This window comes from Ursus arctos, unplaced genomic scaffold, assembly GCF_023065955.2.
Source record: "Ursus arctos isolate Adak ecotype North America unplaced genomic scaffold, UrsArc2.0 scaffold_12, whole genome shotgun sequence".
NCBI lineage: Eukaryota > Metazoa > Chordata > Mammalia > Carnivora > Ursidae > Ursus > Ursus arctos.
In genome coordinates this window covers 64,804,491-64,821,327 of record NW_026622786.1, presented here as the reverse complement: position 1 = coordinate 64,821,327, position 16,837 = coordinate 64,804,491, and the positions used below count along the sequence as shown (strand labels likewise).

Sequence of the window (16,837 nt, the reverse complement as noted above, 5' to 3'; positions counted from 1 at the left end):
TAGGGTCTTGTGAGGGGAGAAAATAATCAGTAAATGGTGAATAAAAGAAAGGGAGTCAAGACCCACTTCTTGTCTTCTGGGAGCATTCTCATCTTTCTTCTTTCCTTCCTTTGCACACGTTGCTTCTTGGGCTCTTTGTTCATTCAACAAAGAGATCCTACTCTATCTTAGGCAATGTGTCAGGCCGTGCACAGAGGAGGGACAGATGATTCAGCCTGATCAGGTTGTGACAGAGAAAAGCTCAGGAACTAAGAGCACAGAGAAGGCGACTAACCCAGACTGGAGGGTTAGGGGAAAGGAAGTTGAGTTTAGGAAGGACTACTAGGAATAACGATTAGCCTGATGGGAGGTAGGTCTGGAGTGAAGGAGAAGTGAGTTTAGGTCAGAAAAACAATATGGGTAAAGGCCACTGGGAGCAGTCTTCTAAGATAACCAAAAGTACTTTATTTAGACAGCCTGGAGTTTAGAATATTTGAGGGGACAGTGCTGCTAATGAGATGGCAGAAGTAGTCAGATTAGTAAACCATTTAAGAATACTTAGTCACAACAGTCCTAACAGTTTTGGGAAGCCATTGAAGGTTTTAAATGGCGGAGGTTTCAAAAAGATTATTCAACTGTGCAAGTAGTGGATTGGTTCATTAGTGAGCTTGGACTTTATTCTGAAAGGATAAAGGGGAAGAGCCATTTAACATTTTAACAACGGGAGTGACACATTCAGATAAGAGTTTATAAATAGATCACTTGGCAGAAGGCGGTGAGACTACTGTCAGAACGGTGCGCAGGTAAGAGCAAGACAAGCGGGGAGGGAGAAGTGGAAGTGGGGAGGCACGGGAGACTGGAGAGAGATTTCTGAGTCAGGTACCGTGCCAACTGTCAGAGAAGCAGAAACTGACTCAGCCCCAGGAACAGCTGCCGGAGGCGGGGAGGGGGGCGCGGCCGCGCAGCCGGAGCCGCCCAAGGTTCCCGGCGCCGGGGGCGGGACCAGAGCACGCACGGCGGCGTGACGCAGGACCGCAGCTGGCCTCGTTCTGGCCGCCGCCGCCGCTTTGAGGCGGAGTAGGATGAGGCCCGCGGCCGCGGCTCCGGCGTCGGCAGGGGCAGCAGCAGCTGAGGCAGCAGCTGAGGCAGCCGCGACGGCCGCGCCCCCCCCTCCTGACCTGGATTAGGCCCAGCAGCTCCGTGGCCGCCGCCGCCCCGCGGGGGGGCGGGGTGGGGAAGTGCTTCGTCTCCCCGCCCCCCCCCCCATTGCCGCCTCGCAGGAGGCAACCGCCGCGACCCCAGCCGAGCCCGCGGCCCAGCCTTGAGCCCCCAAGTCCGGGGGCTGGCATGAGCGGCCCTTCCGCGGCGCCGGGGGGCGGGGGAGTCGCCGCCGCCTGAGTCCTGGCCTGCCGTCCGACCCCACCTCGCTGACCGAGGCTGACCGCGGAGCGTGCGAACGACCCCGCCACTGCTTTCTTCCTCCCCCAGATCACACATCCTAGCCCCGGAAGATGGGGAACTGCCTCAAATCCCCCACTTCGGATGACATCTCCCTGCTTCACGAGTCTCAGTCTGACCGGGCTAGTTTTGGCGAGGGGACGGAGCCGGATCAGGAGCCGCCGCCGCCATATCAGGTAGGGGAGGGTGTGTGTTGGGGAGGGGGGTGCGAGGAGTAGTGGCAGCTCCGGGCCGAGGGGGTTTCGGGGCTGTCACTGCCCCTGGCCTCGGGGGCATCGACCCCCTTAGGGCAGGGACTGAGGGTGATTGCTCCCCACTCCTAGAATTGGGGGATCCTTTACCTCCCCTCAAGAATGGTGTGGGGATGGTATTCTCTGTCCTTGAGTTCTGGGATCCGAGTACGTGATCATATCCCCTTGGCCAGTGACTGGTGGTTCGCTTGTGGAATTTGGGAATGACATTTTTCTGCCTTTATGCCTAAATCGTGGAGTCTGAGCTGTGAGGTTTGGGGATGATTTCCTCATCGCACCGCCAACTGGATTATGGGTTCTGGATAGGTGGTTGTCCCCCACCCCATTTATATTGTCATGTGTGATCATCATGCTCTCATCCCTCCCTCCTCTCCCTGTACCCTTGTGTGTTTATGTTAATTGGATCTGGTAGATGTTCATTTCTCCTACATGAGAAAAGATCTTCAAGTGGTGATTTTAATCCCAGCGACATCAAGAGTTACGTGTGTATATGCATATATATATATTATATGTATATATATAAATTTTAATCCCTCCTCCTTTTGCTCCACCCCATGACACACCTTTTAAACGCGCTGATTCAGTAAAACTTGAGTATCTTTAACTTTGGAAACCTTTAAACCTGACTTAAATACCTTCTGTACTCGTGGTTCTCCCTTTGTATCAAAGACTTGCTCCTAAACAGTTTCATTGCTTTTTATACTGCAGTCATCAGTCCCATATATGTTTACACAACTAATGAAGAGCTAAGACGTCTTGAACTCAAAACAGATATGTAGATGTTATAATCCATAATATGTATAAAAACCTTTCCTCTGCTTTTCAATTTTCAATGATACTGGTTAAAAACTTTTTTCCCAGAGGGGCTTGGATAGTTAAGTGGCTTAATTTTTTTCCTGAAGGGAGGTTAGTTTTCTAACAGGGCAGTCTCCTTTGTTGTTTCATGTGGTGACATCATTATCTAGTGTTATTCTTTTCTCATTCCTTTGTAAACCAGAAAAACCTGATCACATATGCTGGTTTTCTGAATAAAACCCTCAGGGTCCTTTCATATACCAATAAAGTCCAGTCTTAATTGTGGCATATAGAAGCCTCCATGATTTATCTTTTACATTCTGTATCCCAGGCCCACAAAATAGACGAGTGTGTTCACATCTCTCTGTCTTTGCTCTAGTTGCTCCCTCTGCTAGGATCCCTTCCCCCAAGGTCGGCCAGGTGAACATCTAATCCTCTTTAAGGACTCGGCTCTCTCCCAAGTCTCTGTATTCTCCTCCCTCCCTCTGAATCCATCACTCAGTTGTTTGTGTACCATCCCCCCCCCCCCACTTCCATAAGCAGCACATAACAACACTTGGGTGTTGATATCCTTGTTTTGTTAAATGTATGTTTCATCATTAAGGCATTCCCTCTTCCCCCAGTGTAAGCTGCTTGCAGGTATGGTCACCTGTTATGCTGTTATATCCCCAGCATCTGGCTCATTATAAATACTTGGTAAGTTGTGGGATAAGTGAAGACTATAAGCTCTTGAGAACAAGGACTGTTTTCTCAATGCTTCGTGAAATTACTGGCACTTAAGAAGCACTTAAATGTTGAATGAATTAATGAATTTGAATTCAATACCATGTGTTTTAAGTTTACACACCTGTTTCTTCCAGAAATTGTCACAGGGAAGTCTTTCATCTTTCTGAGTCTTTGCAGCAAGTAAATTGTTTATATTTCATGCTTCGTTTCCCTCAAATACTATAGGACAATATGCTTATTTCAGTATCATGAACAAATTTTTTTAGAGGTATGATTTTTATTTCAGAATCTCCTTCCATGCTCTATAATCCCTTTCCAGGCAAATTGAATGTCGTGACTTAACTGCCCTTTTTCTCTTATCCTTATGATAATACAGTATTATGGATAACTTCAGTGGGATTTCTGGAAATTGTATTTGCTTTTTCCAGGAGGACTAGATGATGATGAGAAGTTTTTTGGTATCATGAAGGAAAATTTTTTTGAAACATGTTATTTGTGACAGTGGGAGTTTTTGTGGTTGCCCTTTCCTGAAGTGAATGACCCAGATACTGATATGCAAATTTGGTATCAATTGAAAGAAAACTTTAAAAATGGGAGCATGAAAAGAAAAAGCTTTGTCCCCTCCCAAAGAAAATAAGATTTTTTGGAATGGTTAATTTAAATGATCTGAAAAACACCAGTCCAAGGGAAATGATTTATATTTTCAGTGGACAGAAGTGGCATTTTTTTTCTTCAAAAATAGTATATAGGGGCGCCTGGGTGGCTCAGTCGTTGGGCATCTGCCTTCGGCTCAGGGCGTGATCCCGACGTTCTGGGATCGAGCCCCATGTCAGGCTCTTCCACTGGGAGCCTGCTTCTTCCTCTCCCACTCCCCCTGCTTGTGTTCCCTCTCTCGCTGGCTGTCTCTATCTCTGTCAAGTGAATAAATAAAATCTTTAAAAAAACCCAAAAAAACAAAAATAGTATATAATTAAAAGAGCTACAGGAATAATAGTTTATTTCTTTAAAGAATAGCCTCCACTGCAATAGGATTTTTAAAAATTTCATAAAGGGAATAGCTGATTATAAAGGAACACACTTAGTATTTTTCTGTAGCAGGTAGTTAAAAGATGTCCTTTGTTTTTGTGTTGCATGGTGTACATATATGTCAAGAGCCCTATATAGTAAACTTCTAAGTTCCAGTTATTTCCTGGTAGCAGGATCTGACAGATTTGTTTTAATTTATACTTAAAAAGTAAACGCTGAGCCATTATGGTTAAAGTTTATAGTATATAAAGTATATAAAGTTTCTTTCCTGTGTTTCCTTAGTATCCTTCTAACTGGTCTCACTATTCACCCTTGCCTTCCCTATAGTCTGTTCTTAACCCAGCAGTCATTCTGGTAAAACAGATTGTGTCACTTGGCCCAACCTTTGTGGATCCTCTTTTCATTAACAGTAAAAGCCAAATTCCTTAGTGTCCCATATACCCTGCATAATCTATATACCCCCACACATAACCTCTCGACGGGACTCTTACTACTCTTCCCCCTGCTGGTGTCCCTTTAGCCTCTCTGGCCTGCTTGTTCCTAGGTTACTCCAGGACCTTTGCCCTGGTTGTTTTTACGCCTGGAGTGCTCTTCCCCAGGTATTACCATGGCTGACTCCCTTACCTCCTTCAAGTCTGCTCAAATAATTGACACTTTCATAAACCCTTTCTGAACAACCTATTTAAAATTACAGCCTGCCCTAACACCCTTGAATTCTCCCTTACCCTGTTCTATTTTTTCCCCCATAGCATTTATCACTTTCTAACACACTGTCTTTACTTATTATGTTTATTGCTTGTTATCTGTCTTCTCCCAGTAGGGCTAAGCTCCTTGAGGAAAGGAGTTTTTTTAATTGTTGAACAGTACCTGGCACACATTAGACACTGTTATTGGTCGAATGAATGGATTTCTTTTAAATGAATTAATATATTTGAGGTCAGTGCAATTTAATGTAAGAACTATGCATCTTCCTAGTGCCTTCTTTCCTTTATTTATGGATCATTTTTAAGGAATCAATCCTAAAAATCAAATTTCAGTAATATTAAATATAGGAATTGGTTTAAAATAATTATAAAATAATTTAGGGTTTTTTTTTTTTTAACTCTGTATATAGTCTGTAACAAAATATTTTATGAGAAAGCACTTGAATCCTTGTCCTTAAAGAAATGGGAGGGAAGAGGTTAGAGCTTTTCTTGAATTATGAGGTAAAAACAAATCGGGCATACCCTCTACTCTGTCCTTTTTGAATGTTTAAAAAGAATACAAGGGAAGTCTGCCCATCAAGGGCAGTCTTAGAAGGGTTGCGAGAGGGAAGCGAAACCATGAAAGGCTGGAGGATGAAGGTCCGTAAGAGGAAAGGCCAGCTGGTAGCCCAGTGCTGAAAGAAATATGTGAACGGGTTGAAGTACCTGAGTGGGATACTGTCACTCTAAGACCCCCCCCTTTGTCATATGCTAATTCAAGAGTAGCACTTTGTTAAAAAGAGCTTAATATTCATTGAACAAATTACTGTATAGTATTTTTGAGTACTGTGTATATATTTATATAAATACAAAGATTGGTATCTCAATTTTGCAGTAGTTAAATAGTTTGAGATTTACTGATCTCTTCCTCCTGTCCTATACTTTGTGATTAATTCATTTGGGATTTTAAAATCAAAATAAGTTGTTAATACAGCATTGAGTGCAAGTGTAGTTCTGATTCTGAACTCAGGTGGATCTGAGTTCAAATCCCCGTTGTCACATGAAAAATATGAAGAGAGTTTATCAGATTATGTTGTTTTGAGGAACTTCTTTCATAAATAACAAAACATTTTGGATATTTCAAATTGTGACTGAATAAAGCTTTAAGATTCTTTAAAAAAAAACACCTCAATTTCCTATAGAGCTCATTAAAAGTAACCCTCCTCTTTAAATGTAGAATATAATAAAAATACTTATTTTTAACTATTTAAAGCTGTAATAATGTATTAATGCCTTGTTTTTCTGATAAAAATATGAAAAATTCAGGTATTTGAAGATTTTTTTATGTATTACATTTTCTCTACTTTTTTGGTGGAAATTACTTCTCTCTGTATTTCACATATCTTCATCTTATTAAATTATTTAACTTAAAGTTACCTTTGTGTGAAATTTTATCCCTCCCCTCTTAAAGTTATGTCTTTTCATTAAGGTGCAGATCGGGTCCAACCTCTCTAATAAAGCCTCCCCTGACCATTTTTGTTAGATTTTTGTTTGTAAATTTATCTGGAAATCATATATTTCATGATTAATTAGCTCTTAGTGTTTTAACAATGATTATTTTTCTGGATTACAGTTTCTTTAAAAATGAAAAGGATGTGGGTGGGGGCTCTTGGGTGGCTCAGTCACTTGAGCGTCAAACTCTGCTCAGGTCATGATCTCAGGATGGTGAGACCGAGCCCCACTACAGACTATGAGCTTGATGGGGAGTCTGCTTGAGATTCTCTCCCTTTGCCCCCCCCCCACTCTTGGGTGTGCATTCTTTCTCTCTCATAAATAAATAAATGAATCTTCTAAAAAAATGAGAGTGATGTGTAAAGATTTTAAAAATCTGAGTGTAATGGCATCCTACACATGGTATATATCTAGTACCTAACTTAGAACTGTGCCTTCTCCCTCTTATGCTGTTATTACCATGATCGAGGTCCTCATTACCTCTCAGGGAAACCTTAATTGATGTCTCCTCTCTTTCCCCATTCATTTCATTCCTCAGTGCTAGATAAATCTCTCCAGATCAGATCCCTTGCCTCTTAATCCTTAATGATTCAGCATGACTTATTACTGAAGATCTCTGTATTAGCAGTCAGAGTCATGATTTGGCTCCTTATATACTTTTCCAGGTTTTTGTAGCCGTGTATACAACTTATACTTTAGTCAAATTGAACAGTTTGCTATATTCTATATATGCCTTCTGCTTTCCAGCCTCTGCCTTTGCTCTTCTGTTCCCATTGCTCAGAATTCTCTTCCTTAATTGTTCCCAGTGTAAGTTCAGAGTTTCAAGGTTCAGCTTATATGCCCTGAATCCATTTCTGATTTCCCCTAATTTGAATAACATTTTAATCTGAACTCCTTTAGCACTTTGTTTACCATTTTTAGGACACTTTACCCTTCCTGTTTGATTTTAATTATTTATAACAATGTCATATCTCCTCTGTTGGACTCCAACTCTGATGATTCAGCTTTGCATTGCTAGAACCGCTTTTCACATAGCAGACATTCAAATACTTGAATCAATGTGAAAATCAGTTCACTGCATTTTTCTGTAAGAGTGAAATTTTATGGTGGTTCTTCTATATAAATAGTCCCAGAATGCTGTGCTTTGGCCTTTATACCATAAAGAATTCTCCTTTTCTCTCCCACATTATTTTATCTATTCATTTTTGTTCTGTTACTTCTTATTTATAAAGTACGTGAGCTTTTTCTTTTGAGTTTTGTTTGTGTTCTATGTAGTTCAGCTTGCCTTGGTCTTTTTTTTTTTTTTTTTTTTTTTTTTTTTTAAAGATATTTGCTTGTTTGTCACCATCGTTGCAGGAGTTTTATTTATGCCTGAAACCCATTCTGGATGTCCTTTAATTAAGCTGATTCTTTGCCATTAAGAATGTATGTACTTTTAAGACTAGGACGGTCTGTGTGTCAGTGTTTAATTCTGGAGCTAATTATAGGGTAACTTGAGAAGATAGGGGTAATGAGTTACTTGGTGCATAAGATCTGAGAAGTTGACTTCTTTAAAATGGTTTAGTAAATCTCCGTATTTTATTGTAAAATTTCGATCTATTAATCTTAATACTTTAGGTAGAATGAAATTCTTTTTTTTAAAGATCTTAATCTTATTTGGCTTCTACATAGAAAAACTGTCAGAGAATGACCAGCGTAGGTTCTCCCTGACATTTTTCTTCAACTTGTGCCACTTTTTCTCTTTTGTCTTCTGTCTTTACTGTGTCTTAGCCAAATTAAATTCTATAAATGAAGAGGGGAATGAAAGGATAATTGTAAATATAATTAAAATTAGGTGGTATATTTGTCATCTTGCCTGGAGTCATTTCTGAATATAATTATCTTCTGTGTATAACCTTCCTTCAAGCAAAGAGTTAGGGATACGTATTTCTGTTCTGTATTCAAATAGGTTATTAAATAGGCTGTAACAAATTTATAGAAGTTGATTCCTTACCAGTAACTTTTAATACTGAATATAGTAAATATTTATGATAGTAGTATGCTCAGAATTCAGGACTTTTGCAGTTGTGATATAAACGAAGTGGTGGAGATACTGAGGGCTCAAGTGGAAATGTGAGTGAAAGCTCTAAGGAAAAGCTGGCTAACAGACAGCCAGAGTGTGTGTTTTTTTTCTTTTTTTTTTTTTTTTAAGATTTTTATTTACTTATTTGACAGAGAGAGAGACAGCCAGCGAGAGAGGGAACACAAGCATGGGGAGTGGGAGAGGAAGAAGCAGGCTCCCAGCAGAGGAGCCTGATGTGGGGCTCAATCCCAGAACACCGGGATCACTCCCTGAGCCGAAGGCAGACGCTTAACAACTGCGCCACCCAGGCGCCCCAGAGTGTGTGTTTTTAATGGCAAAAGAGATTGCTGCATGGAATTGAAAAGTTAAGTGATAAGGGAGAACTAAATATATTCTGCTCTTGGATAATCTGCCTGACCTTTTGATTTTGATATTCAGTTTGGCTTTATGATATGTTGCTTTTTATAAGAGTTCCTTATTTTAACTGATCAAGAATACTTTTGATTTCAATTGAATATTAATGCACATATACCTATCTTTTTAATTAAATAGCCAACCTAGAGTGTGCTCCCAGAGGCCAGTTGAGTAATTATCTTGTTACTTAATCCGGAAAGCATACAGTAAATTAACTAAGGAATATAAAAGTGTGGGAATGAAGAAAGCAATCCTCCAGATATATTTCTTTATTGAAAATTTTCTGAATTCTTACGAAACCGAATGTCTTTAAGAAGAGTGAGACTTTTATAGCTGACACAACTAGTTAAAATTACATGTAATTTTGTATAACAGTTTAATTCTTATTTGTGGGGAAAAAAAGCAGTTTATCATAAACTGAGTAAGTAAGTCTTTAAGGATAGAAACCAGGACGCTCCATAACCAGTTTCTTCTATCAGTCAGAAAGTTTGTTAGGCACCAGGGGTAAAGGAAAATGAGCCCTTTTCCCCTAAGGAGCTACCATTTTAGGTAAGGGGATGAGATTAATGTATATACCTGAAGTGTTTATTAGTTTGGTATGAAACAGTATATAATTATTAAATTGCTGTAGATTTTTGAAGTTGAAATTAAATTGTGACAGGGCAGTGAATCACAGATTTACTTTTTAGCTTCTGAACACTTTAAGTGAAGTCTTACATGAACATCAGTAGGAATAAAAGCAATACAGCTGCCATGATTAAACTATGAGTGGGGAAACTTAGAGCCAAGAGTAATCAGTAGGTGATGAACATGAATTTCGAGAAAGTTGTATAATCTTGTACATTATAGTATAATAATGTGTGTGTGTAAATAAACCTTACTGATTATGTACAATGAAGAGTATATCTTTAATAGTATAACTAACAGTATCTTAACTATATAGCCCCGTGAACTTTTACATATTGTAATCACCATCAAGATATGGTGTATTTCCAACCCCCAAAGTCTCCCTCATACGTCCTCCAACAGTCAATACCCCTTCCCCAAAGATAACCACTATTCTGACCTCTTATCACCACGTATTTGTTTTGCCTTGTTTTGAACTTAAATGGAATAGTTCATTCAACATTGTGAAATTCATTTATGTTGTCTTTATGTAGCAGTATTCTATATTTTTCATTGCTGTACAGTATTCAATTGTGTAAATATACATTTTTACATGTTTTTTTCCCCAATCCATTCTACTATTGATATACATTTGGGTTCTGTTAGCGTTTGGCCATATAAATCTGCTGTGACCATTCTTTTTATGTACATAATGTACATACTACTTATTTTGGGTACATTGTTTTTCCCACAACATTACAGAAATTTTTAAAAATAAAGAGAAATTGACAGAATTGTTTGAACACCCATACTCCTACAACTTAGATTCTATACACTTTGCCGTATTTGTTTCACACCTATCCATCTCTTATCACCCAATCTTACTTGCTGATGCATTTCAAAATAAATTGACAAATAGTTTTCCAAAGTGGTTCCATCAACTTATATTCCTATCCGCTATGTATGAGAATTCTGTTTGCTCTACATCTATACTAACACTTGGTATTACCAGTCTATTTTATTTTAGACATTTTGATAAGTGTGTGGAAGTCTTTCACTGTGGTTTTAACTTGCATTTCCCCCATGAGGAATGCATACCGATGTGCATACTAGTATGTGGTCTTTTGTGACTGGCTTCTTTCACTTAGCATGTTTTCAGGATTCATCTATGTTGTAGCATGTATTAGGACGTCATTCCTTTTTATTGTGAAGTATTCCATTGTATGAATCTACCACATTGTTCAGTTAATGAACATTTGGGTTTCTGCTTTTTGGTTGTTAGAACACTGCTATGAATATTTGTGTACAAGTTTTTATATGGCTGTGTTTTCATTTCTCTTTTTTATACACCTACCAGTGGAATTGCCATGTCATGTAATTCCATGTTTAAACTTTTGAGGAACTACCAAACCATTTCCAAAGCACTTCAATTAACCATTTTATACTCTCAGCAGTGCATAAGAGTTGTAATATCTGCACATGGTTGCCAAAACTTATTGTCTGTCTTTATTATAGCCATCTTAGTGGCTATAAAGTGGTATCTCATTGTGGCTTTGATTGCATTTCCCTAATGGCTAATAATATTGAGCATCTTTTCATGTGCTTGTTGGCCATTTGTATATCTTCTTTGGAGAGGTGTTCAAATCCTTTACCTATTTTTAATTGGGTTGTCTTTATTGAGTTGCAAGAGTTCTTTATGTATTCTAGTCCCTTGTAAGATATGACTTGCAAACGTTTTCTCCCCTTTTGTGGGTTGTTTTTTCACTTTTTCTGTGGTGTTATTTGAAGCACAAAAGTTATTTTATGAAATCCAGTTTATTTTTTCTTTTGTCATTTGAGTTTTTGATGTTGTGTCTAAAAGTTTTGCCTGACCCACAGTCACAAATATTTACTCATGTTTTATTTCTGGTTCTCACATTTTAGGTATAGATCCATTTTGAGTTAATTTTTATGTAAGGAAGGCCCAGATTTATTCTTTGGCAAGTGGCTATTCTATTGTTACAGCACCATTTGTTGAAAAGAGTATTCTTCCCCCATTGTCTTGGCATTCCTGCCCAAAATCAGTCATCCATAAATGCAAGGGTTTATTTCTGGACTCTTCAGTTATGTTCCATTGATTATTATGTCTATCCTTAATGCTAGTACTACACTAATTCTGTAATAAGGTTTGAAATCAGAAATGGGAATTTTCCAGCTTTGTTCTTACTCAACATTGGTTTGGTTATTTTTAGTCCCTTTTAATTCCATATGACTTTTAGGATCAGCTGTCAATTTCTGTAAATAAGCCAGTTGGGATTTTGATGTGAACACTTGAACTTTTTTTTGTTGTTTTAAATGAACCTACATTGAAACATCATTATTGTCCATAGTTTATATTAGGGTTCACTCTCTGTGTACACTGAGTTTGAATAAAGGTATAATGAGATAGATCTACCCTTACAGCATCATTCAGAGTAGTTTCCCTGGCCTAAAAATCCTCTGTGCTTTACCTATTGCTCCTTCCCTCCTCCTAACCCCTGGCAGCTACTGATCCGTTTAGTGTCACCGTAGCTTTGCCTTTTCCAGTATGTCATATAGTTGGACTCCTACAGCACGCAGCCTTTACAGATTGTCTTCTTTCATTTAGTAATATGCAGTTAAGGTTCCTCCACGTCTACCCGTGGTGTGATAGCTCATTTCTTTTTGGCACTGAATAGTATTCTCTTGTCTTGATATACCACAATTTATCCTTTTGAAAATCTACTAAAAGACATCTTGGTTGCTTCCAAATTTGGGCACTTAGGAATAAAGCTGCCCTGAACATCCATGTGTAGGTTTTTGGGTAGACATAAGTTTTCACCTCCTTCAGGTAAATACCGTGGAACACAGTTGCTGGATTGAATATCATGAGTTTGTTTAGTTTTTTAGGAAACTGCCAAATTGTCTTAATAGTGGCTCTGCCACATTATATTCCCACCAGCGATGAGTAAGACTTCCTGTTGCTCCACATTTGATATTGTCAGTGTTTTGGATTTCCCCATTCTAATAGGTGTATAGTAGTATGTTTCATTTGTTTTAGTTTGCAGTTCACAGTGCTTCTCAGTGTCATCCCCCTCAACCTGAGGTGGGACAGGATGGCAAGAGCGAGATGAGGTTGCATATTTCCCTTCATGTGGTAGGCAAGAGCCAGTTGGATATGAGTATTTCCATTTGTTCAGATAGGTTCGGCTCTGATAAAACCTACATGTTTCCTCTAGCAAAAGTTTCTCCTGAGTGCAGGCCTCCTTTTCCTTCCCCCTGTTAGAAACGTGAGGGGATTTTTCTCTTGATATTTACTGTGAGGACCTGGTAGAGCTCTCGAAGATAGAAGTGGGGGCACCCCTAGAGTTCTTAACTCAGACTTGTCCACACTGAACCTCCAGCAGTCCGTCAGTTACAGTTCAGGTTTTCCTACCCCAGCAGTGGTTTTGCTCATGGGTTTCTGCTCTGTAAGTTTTGGTTTTCGGTATCCACTTGTCCATTTCTCCCAATTTTGGGGTCAGCAGTTTGCCCTGTGACCTCACTTCTGTGACAGATGAAAGAAGATTTGTTCATTTTTCAGTTTGTTCAACTTTTTTCTTGTTAGAGTGGATTGGTAGTTTGTAAGCTTCTTACATGCCAGACCAGAAACTAGAAATTCTTAATTTTCATAATAATTATATGAAAGTGAATATTCCCATCATCTAGATGAAGAAACAGCCTTAGTGGCAGAGCCAGGGAGCTGTGAGATTTGAATTTTAGACAGTAGAGGTAATTGTACAACATGGCAAAGGAATACTGGAAGAATGAAAATGTGGTAACACCAGATTTGGCTCAAAGGCAGTCATGGGAACATGGAGTCCATTTCTAGTAGAGTTAATCTGTTGGGAGAATGGGATGCTGGAATGAAGTGGCTTTAACAGTGATAACTTAAGTGATCAGACTCCTTTATAATGAAGTGAGTCTTGTAAAAATATTCCGTAAATCATATAAAGGTAGGTTTCATACAGCACAACAGTGTTCTGCTAAATGGGCAAAAATACCCCTGTGCTTAACATCTATATTGTCATTTGAGGATAAGCAGCCCTGCCAACTCAGTGCAAGATTGAAGGTAGCAAAGTGTTTTGGTGTTTACATGTCTTTTCTGTCAATTGGTGATTCCTCTTCCCGTCTACCCTTCCTCAATCAAATCAGTATAAGAAATGGCATATTCATCATCATTTGGTATTAAGGCACTAGCTCCTGTCTATTAAGGCTAATTGCAGTGTAGTGTGGATGTGTTTTATTTAGTGTTATCTCCACTAGTCACTAGTATCCTGGTTTTTATTGTGGTATTTTTTAAATTTGGGAGTAATAGAAGTAGATTTGGAGCAAAGTGGGCTCTGAAGTTGTAGGAACTAAGTAGTCCATTCAGGATAATGGAGAAGCAAGGAGGTGCAGAAAACAGGTCTCTAAAAAAGTAAAAAAGGAGATGGGGTAGTAAAATCACATGGGGGAGTGTAATGGATCCAATTGTAGAAGATATAATTGCAATTGTATTTAAGTGATATTTATCAGTTTAAACAGGGATTTATTTTGGATAAGTTTAGGGTAGAAAACCTTCTAAAATACATTATACATTTTTAGCATTTTCATCAACATTTTTTTGTTCCACTATACTTACCAAAGATAGTAACGGTGTCTTACTGAGACTAACTCTCAACGGGGTCTTTTTTCAAACTTTACAACCCTCCCTTTTCATTGTCACTCCTTCCCCATAAATCACTGAAATATTGACTTGTGAAAATATTGACTTCTGAGCAGACTTTCATCTCATTTTATTGATTCAAAATTACTAGAAAGATTAGTTTATTATATTCTGGAATTCTATATAATAGAGGGGTGTCTCCAGAGTCTTGAATTACGTAGGACTATTTGTTATTGAGTGAAACCTATTCTAATTTTAATTCTTGCACCTGCTTTTTATCATTTTCCCTCATTTTCTTTTCCCACTGTCAGATGGTTCATCTGCTGTTAATGCGTCTGCCCTTGCTGTGCCTCTCATTCTGCATGTTGGAAAACCAGATGATCAAGCTTGTCATAATATTTCCTAAAACCTCCCAATAGAAAGATCTCAAATGCAGTACCTAAGCAGCATTTTTATTTGTGAATAAAGTATTTTGGGATTTGGATACGTGGCACCTTTTTAAAAAATTTATTTTTAAAATTTCCTTGGCTCAAGTTTGCTTAAGTAAATCAATTTTAGCATGAATTCCATGCATGTGAGTAGAAAAAAGGAAGAAACCTTAAATATTGAGGTAAGCTTATCAGTGTTTCATTTTTCACATATGCCTCTCCCTTCTCCCCTACTGTTGCCTTTATCTGGAATTTTCTTTCCCTAGATTGTATTCTCAAAATGCTTTTTATTTATCCCTTAAAACATGCTTTAATTAGCTATGACTTTTTATAAGCTCTAAATTCTTAAGCTTAGTGTAATCTTTAAACTGATGAATACTTACCCTTCGATCTACAGATCCCTATAAGGTCATGGATAGAACTGCATTTTAAGATAACTGATTTCCTTGGTGGTCTTATGTATTTATTCAAAAACACTGTCTGAGATGTGGTCCATAACTTTCACCAGATTGGCAAAGGTTTCTGTGCCACAAAGACGGTTAGGAATCCCTGAGGGGCAGTCTCTAGTTGCAGGTCATGAGCTCATATCACTGCCGCCAGAAACCACAAAGCCTTTGGGGTTTGAGCCACAGAGTACTGATAGGTGTGTGGTACAGGAATTCGGTTAAATTTTGTTGCAACACTATTAGGTAAATTGTCAGACCTCACATATGAAATGAGGCCATTGTAAAATGGCTGAAATTCTGAAATCTATTGAAAATTGAAGTATAATTTCTTAAGTCATAGATGAAAAACTTTTATATCACAAGGAACATGGCAGCATCATAATTTCAAAAAATAGCCAAGAATATGGGCTTTCCAACATTTCTTGGCACCTCAATAAAAAGTACATTTCACACCATGCCTCTTTATAAAAACAGAAACAAGTTCATAAGACAGTATTAACCCTTGCATATATTCTGTATATTTTATTCATTTTCTGAAGAGTCCTTTGATCTCGAAAACTGATTTTACAACTCACAGTATGAGTGTTTAGAAAACATTCTAAGATGTAAAGCCAAAAAGATAAGATTCTGAAATACATTAAAATATTTTGTATGTCCAGCATCTCAAACAAGATCTTTTAGGAATTCAAACTTGGTCTGTCCATAAAGCAGCATTTTAGAGAGGTGGGTACACGCTTGCACTCTGGATGTAGTCTGAGCTGCTTGGTGCCAGGTCCTTTACATTTATTATCTTTATTAAGGATTTTGGACTTTATCCTAGAGCAGTGGAAAGCTAGCCACTAAAGGGTTTTAAATGGGGTTATGGGTGAGATGATTATGTAAATTAGATTTGCATTTGAAAGATCTCTGAGAAAAACAGGAAGGGTTAGTAGACAAGGGAAGACTAGGAAGCCCCTGTGTGTGCTGATATTATTGGGTAGGGTGTTGTCAATAGAGATGAAGAGTTACAAATGAATAGTGTTGTTATTTAAGAAACAAAAGCAATTTAGTAATGGATTATATGAAAAGAATGTATCCAGGATATCAGGGTATAGAAAGAGCAAGAACAGGATGTATTGGGAGAAGACTTGTTGTGAAGGGGTATAGGAATAGGGCAATAATGGAATGTGGAATTGAAGGTGGATGAGTTTGTTTTAATGAGAAATTGATCATATTTGTAAGCTGATGGGAAGGATCTAGTGAAAAGAAAGGTTGAATAGGGAAAGCATCAAAAACCTACACTAAGTTTTCTGAGAAGGTGGAAGCAGATAGAATCCACATAAAGATAGAAGAATTGGCCTACATAAAAGAAAACAATTATGTTTTTATTATTAAAATTATGTTTTAATAATTATTAAGTGATCCATTCATGTAGTCATTCTGATAGAGTACAGGTGAAATATCTTATTTCTGTTTTGTAACAACTCAGTTCTGTATCACATAGGCAACTAATGTTTGTTTTTGTGGATTTAAGAGATTTTATACACGTGCAAGCAGATACAGAAAGGGGTCCTTCCTGACCCCTTTACTAAACAAAAAGCCCACTACACACAATTCTTCACCTTGCTTTTTTCCATCTCTGTCAGCATATGAAAAGCTTTATTCTTCCCTAGGGCTGAATTGTATTGATTGTATGTAATGTTTTACTGTATTTAACCAGTTCCCTATTTGGTGGACATTTAGGTGGTGGTTGTACTTTTGATAGCACCTCTATTTTAACAAGATGGG

The 16,837-nt window shown here is 38.4% G+C and overlaps 1 protein-coding gene across 1 annotated transcript in view; it reads left to right on the top strand.

The window, feature by feature from the left end:
- Nucleotides 1–1,010: 1,010 nt before the first annotated feature.
- RNF11 (ring finger protein 11) overlaps nucleotides 1,011–16,837 on the top strand; it is a 35,850-nt gene continuing 20,023 nt past the window's right edge. The window contains exon 1 of the mRNA XM_026498129.4: nucleotides 1,011–1,613. Within this exon, the coding sequence (XP_026353914.1) occupies nucleotides 1,491–1,613 (123 nt within the window). The 5' untranslated portion in view covers nucleotides 1,011–1,490. The remainder of the gene's footprint in view (nucleotides 1,614–16,837) is intronic.